Source organism: Opisthorchis viverrini, assembly GCF_000715545.1.
Source record: "Opisthorchis viverrini unplaced genomic scaffold opera_v5_550, whole genome shotgun sequence".
Lineage (NCBI taxonomy): Eukaryota > Metazoa > Platyhelminthes > Trematoda > Opisthorchiida > Opisthorchiidae > Opisthorchis > Opisthorchis viverrini.
The window spans coordinates 87,605-93,131 of NW_008752217.1; the positions used below are offsets into that span (position 1 = coordinate 87,605).

Sequence of the window (5,527 nt, forward strand, 5' to 3'; positions counted from 1 at the left end):
ATTTCTACGGAACAAGTCGCCACATGTTCCAACCCCCAACCTGGAGGGCCAGGAGACTGTGTTCGTCAGACCTCTAACCATTGACCAACTTGGTGTGGGAGACTCTGTGAGTGTCGCGGGACACTCTCCAGTATAGCTCAATGGATCGCTGAGGTGCGGAAACCGTCACACCACGGTAAGGTCCAGTCTCTTCGTGACGGGTTTACTGATTTTAGACATCTATGGCGGCAAAGCATCATACCCCTGAATTTCAAGGGATGAGTGCATGGCGAAAATCTTCAAAAATGTGTCGGTCGTGCTAACCCGCCCATTCCAACTTCTGTTTCCCTTCTCCCTATCTGGTATTCCCTCTTCCCCTGTTGGCAAGATTACCCACCAGACCTAAGATGGTCCGTTATAAAGAAATCGAACTTTACCGTAACGTGGAAAATCGTGTGCCACCATGACCCCTGAGTTGCATTGATCAGGCAGTTTGTCGGCTATAAACTGTGTACCAAGGGTATGTTGGCTCCCACTGCTAATTGTACCAGTCACCGAAAATATGGGAGCGTGGGAGATGCAACCACGCATGAGGCGCATAACAAGATCAGTTAGTCTGGGGAAATTGGAAGCCACGCATTAAAGGCGATGCCTTTGGTGCACGAGTGTGAACGGGTTATATCTGCCAGTGTTATTAACTGTTGCTAAGTTCAGTCCCAGGGTCCCTATCAAGGGGGATGGCAGTTGTCAACCCAACTGAGTTTACTGATTAGTGTTGTCATACTTCGTTTCCAGTTCATTGACTATCCACCTCTAAATCTCTGGCATTCAGCCCATGAATGGCAAAAAAGAGCTCCGCGAAGCAAACGGTCCCCTGGTGTGCGGAGTGAACGTCCTGACCAGGATAACCTATGAAGTGAAAGAAAGCTATTTTTTCTTAAGATCATCTGACGTACCTTAGCATCATCATCTTCGTCATCAGCTGTGAGAACCGGGAACTTGCCGCACAGTGGTTGCACCTCCCACAGTTTCGTTCAACGATGAGTTGGGGAGATGGGGTAGGTATACAAACATCCGAGCTGGTATAATTGACGCGTAAATACAGGGCCATCAGTGAACTTGTAGCTGTGAAGATTGGGAGGGGGTTATGCATGGAAGACAATAGATTGGATGCACGAGCACCGCTTTAACCATTGATGTGTCTCGTTTCGGGAGCCCCATCCGGGGAGACGATAAAGACAAATGCAATTCATTGTTTGACCTCCTCTGGCTCGTTTTTGCCCGTCGCATGGCGCACGAAAACAGCTTTCAAGGAAGTCGGTCGAATGGAGTACGTGGCCAAGCCACCACAACCTGTGGATTGTGATCAGTTCACCTACCGTGGGCAAGTTTCTTCCAAGTACTATTCGGAGTACTTCAAGACTGCGGATTCGGTGTTCCCACCAGACTCGGGTAATGCTCCGAAGACATCGATGGTCAAACACCGAAAGCCTTTTGACGTCCTTGGCTTGGAGCGACCACGTTCATGACCCGTAAAGCAACATGGATCACACGAGAGAATTGTAAACTCAACCTTTGATAAATGAGCTGATGTCACACATACGCCACAGGTAACACAGGTTCGACTGCTTAATGTTGTTCGCATTACCACGGTGACATATCCAAGAAGACCTATGTCGTCTGCGTACTCAATATCCATGATCGGACGTCCCGGGGGAGGGGAGCACTTCGACTCCAGAGGCATTAGAGGCCAGTAGTGAGTCTTCCGTAATCGTATCAATGACGAAGTTGAAGAGGGATGGTGGAAGAGGACATCCCTGACTGACACCACTTGATGTGGTGAACTCAGGCGAGAGCTTCTCGTAGACCTCCATACATTGATGGAGGTTGGCACATAGCGCCTTAAGGAGGGGTCATGAATTTGTGAGGGACACCTCTGCTCCATAAACATTGCCATATTACCTGACGGTTCACAGATGCAAAAATACCTTTCAGATGAAGGGACACAACCATTGTTGGCTGCTGGAAGCAGTGTCGCTGTTCCGAAATATGTCGAAGAGTGAAGATATGACCGATGCACCCTCTGGCAGAAAGGAACCCAGCCTGGTTTTCGCGAATCTGCCTCTCTGTCTTCAGTCAACCGTCGAAGGATAGGACCAGAGAGGATCATTGATGCCACAGCAAACCGGCTGACGCCAGGGTGGTTTTCACACAGTGTCCGCCTACCCCTTCTGAAGATAGGGGTAACTGTAGACATGCCCATTGCGTGGGCATCTTCTCTTCGTTCCATATAACACAAATAAGCTCACTTGAATGGGTCACCAGGGTTTCTCTATCTTCTTTGAAAAAGGCTGGATAAAGACCGTCCAGTCCTGGTTCCTTCTCACGTTTCTGTACGCACGCTTCTTCTTCCGACGGGCAATCAAGGTCTACATTCCATTCGCCCGTACACATTATTTCCATAGGCTGTGTCGCAAGAAGCCAACTGAACTGTTCTTCGCAGTGTTCGGCCCATCTTTCCAGTTGACATTTTTGCGAGTGAATCAATCAGCCTCCTTTTTTCACTTATCGTTTCACCGATCACTGTCTTCCCAGGGTCGGTCGATCGTAACAATTGATATAGGGCAAAGTCCTTTCTGGTAGCAAAAGCCTCCTCCATCACCCAAACTTTCGAGGTCCCCCAGAGCTCTCGATTTTTCCTGACTTTTCATTATTTGGCACCTGAGGGATTTGCGAGCGCCGTCGTACTTGTTGCCTACTGGTATGGATTTCTTGGCATGAATCATGACGAGCGATACAGACGACATCCAGTGGTCTTGTGGTCGAATCGGTGAGGTTGAACAGACAGCACTGCATGCTTATTTCACATTTTTCTATGCTTCGTCCACGTGCTCACTACCAGTAAAGTATTGTTTTACTGTAGAGAGCCATTTCAGGTCGATATTGTTGAGCCACGGTAATCCTTAGGAGATTGGGGATTGGAATCTTGTCGCTGATTTGCAAGGGTCTAAAGAGAAACAAAATGTTAGGCGTGCATGCACATTGGCACGATCAGAACCACGTAGTGTGCCCCAGAAGGAATGTCGGTCTCGAATTGTGGCTTTCCATCGGTGGCTGATGGCCACGTGATCTAATTGGGTCCTCCAAGTTGCGCGATGCGAACCTTTATGCTGAAGTTCGTACTGGCAAGAAAGAATCGATGATCAGCGCACAACTGGAAGAGGAATGGCTCTCCGAGCCAAAAGTTGATTCCAAGGAGCTAAGACCACTGAGTTGAACTTTCATATCACCCGCAAGGATTCCAGTTTCAGTACTTCATGCTCGATGAATAATCCCAAATAGCTCCTGATAGAGTGTATCCTCATCAGTGTCAGAACTGGAGTCCGTTGGAGCGTAAGTCAACAGTTCAAATGGGCAACGAGAGGCATTGAGCTTGGCTGCGCTGGATGACCTGATGGCGCAAAGACGACTGTTCACTGAAGTCCAGTCAAGCAGCGCGCGTTCAGCTCTGCGGCTGAGTGCCGCTCACACGCCATATGTTCCACGATTTATTGCACCTGGATCATTGGACACATGGAAGGAGAAAGGTGAAAGAGCTGAGTTCGTCCTTGGCGCTTGTGTTTCGGACACAGCACACATCAATTTTAAGAGAGTATAAGGTTTCAGCTAGCAGTACTTGTTCGCCAACTTGACAAAGAGTGTAAACGTAGGAATGATCTCGTGGAGTTGAGCAGCACCAGACTCTTCGGTTCTAAGTATTTCGACCGTATTGAACAACGCGCCGGTGGACACGGCCAACCGTTGGGTAATCGAAGTGTACAGTTATGGCTGACATATCCTAACCAGTCCTTTCACGGGGGAAGCCAGCATCTCTGATTTCGTGAATATGTTCATATTGGTCGCCTGACGGAAATACCTTCCTGTCTTCGCACTCCCACCTTAGAGAAGAGCGAGAATTCAATCATAGGCGGACTCGTAGCACGACTATTCGTGTTGCTCTTAGTCTGACTGCTATCCCTTGGCCTTTTTGGCTACCTACGCCTGTTGAAACGAAGTTTCAGCCAGTGTAGCCCGCACTACCAATGCGCACTCAAGCCCGAACACCACGTCTAGGTGGCGCCTTTAGGTCGGGACCTTAGCATCGCCTATTTGATATTCCCACAAGACCCCAACAATGCTTCGCAGACACCGAACGCCGAATATTGACAACTTTCGTACATCGTCTGCTTGTAGAGTCCATGTTTAGTTTATTTCGCTTCAGCTGATAGCCACGCACATGCATGCAATTGTCTGAAATGTTAAAACTTCGTTCACAGAGAATAATGAGAATAAGGAGATGAGGGTAATGCGTTGAAGATATGACCCAATCAGGGCAGTGCCGAGATATGTATCTGTCTGTCCAATATATCAGAGGGTAAGAGCTACGCAGTAAAGGCGATAGCTTTAATGCCAGACTTCTGTTGGCTGCGTGGCACAGCCACATATCTCAAGGTTGCTAACTATTGATTTGTCTCGTTTTACGGCCACTATCCCAAGAGATGAGAGTGGTAGGCGGAATTCCACAGGAATCTCGCTTTACCACTCGCAGTCAGGCGCTGCCACTGCCGATGTAATATGCACCCTATGGAAGCACCAGGGGACAGTGATTCTCCGAAGACAGGTGTTCACGGATTCACGGATTGATACACAGGATCGAGGCTTTTGCCCAAGTTTCCCGGGTCGGTTTTGTTCTTGTCGGTCAGTGGCTGTCGTTCACCTGAAAGGCACAAGTGAAAAAGGGTGTAGCACTGCTCTTTATGTTCTCAGCGCGGGGCAGTATGCACGCCAGCGCGAGGATTCGCATAAATAAATGTCTAATAGTGCTTTAAATTGGGTTCGAGAAGGAGCATGTACAACCGACAATTTCTGTGGATGGAAAACAGAAACAAAGCTCATGAGCCAAAGCCCAGTAAGCAAGATTGTACATCACCAATACTTACATATGAATCGATCAAAATGACAGACACCGTATAGTACACCGAGAGCCCCTTCCCACGCAAGATCGGACAAATGTTGGGGGCACTTGCCGTACCATCACCAAGGCGAGATCTGATTGGTTGAAAATCTGAATATAACAGCTAATCACGACCCAGTGTTGGCTGAATGCCGGTTGCCAATGTCGCACGCTGAACGCGTCAGAATTTCCAGAAGTTTGCTAATGCTCACACTATATATACGAAGTGCTGTACACGTATTCCTGACTTGGTTTTGGGCGTTGATCTAACTTGTGCATCTTTGGTGTTTTTTAGACGGAGAGAGAGGGAAACTCAGAGCAAGAAATAAGCTAGGAAAAGGACAATTACCACCGGTGTAACAGTGGATACAACTGATGACATGTGTGAGTAATACGTTTCATCATAAACCCACGTCACGTCCGTTGGAATGCTGGATTTATTTCGGAATTAGTGGAATTATTTGCCGCATCCGTTTACCATCGGGTGGTAGTCAATGAAGTATGATACTGTAGCACTTGTAAACTGCTCTTTTTCATGCTCAGTACCATCTTTTT

At 48.0% G+C, this 5,527-nt stretch overlaps 1 protein-coding gene across 1 annotated transcript in view; it reads right to left on the reverse strand.

Annotated features, from left to right (window-relative positions):
* Positions 1-5,066, reverse strand: part of T265_15506 (hypothetical protein) — a gene marked incomplete at both ends in the record, with an annotated part of 33,688 nt that extends 28,622 nt beyond the window's left edge. Inside the window, one exon of the mRNA XM_009178435.1 lies at positions 4,959-5,066. Coding sequence (XP_009176699.1) covers positions 4,959-5,066 — 108 coding nt within the window. The remainder of the gene's footprint in view (positions 1-4,958) is intronic.
* Positions 5,067-5,527: the final 461 nt, after the last annotated feature.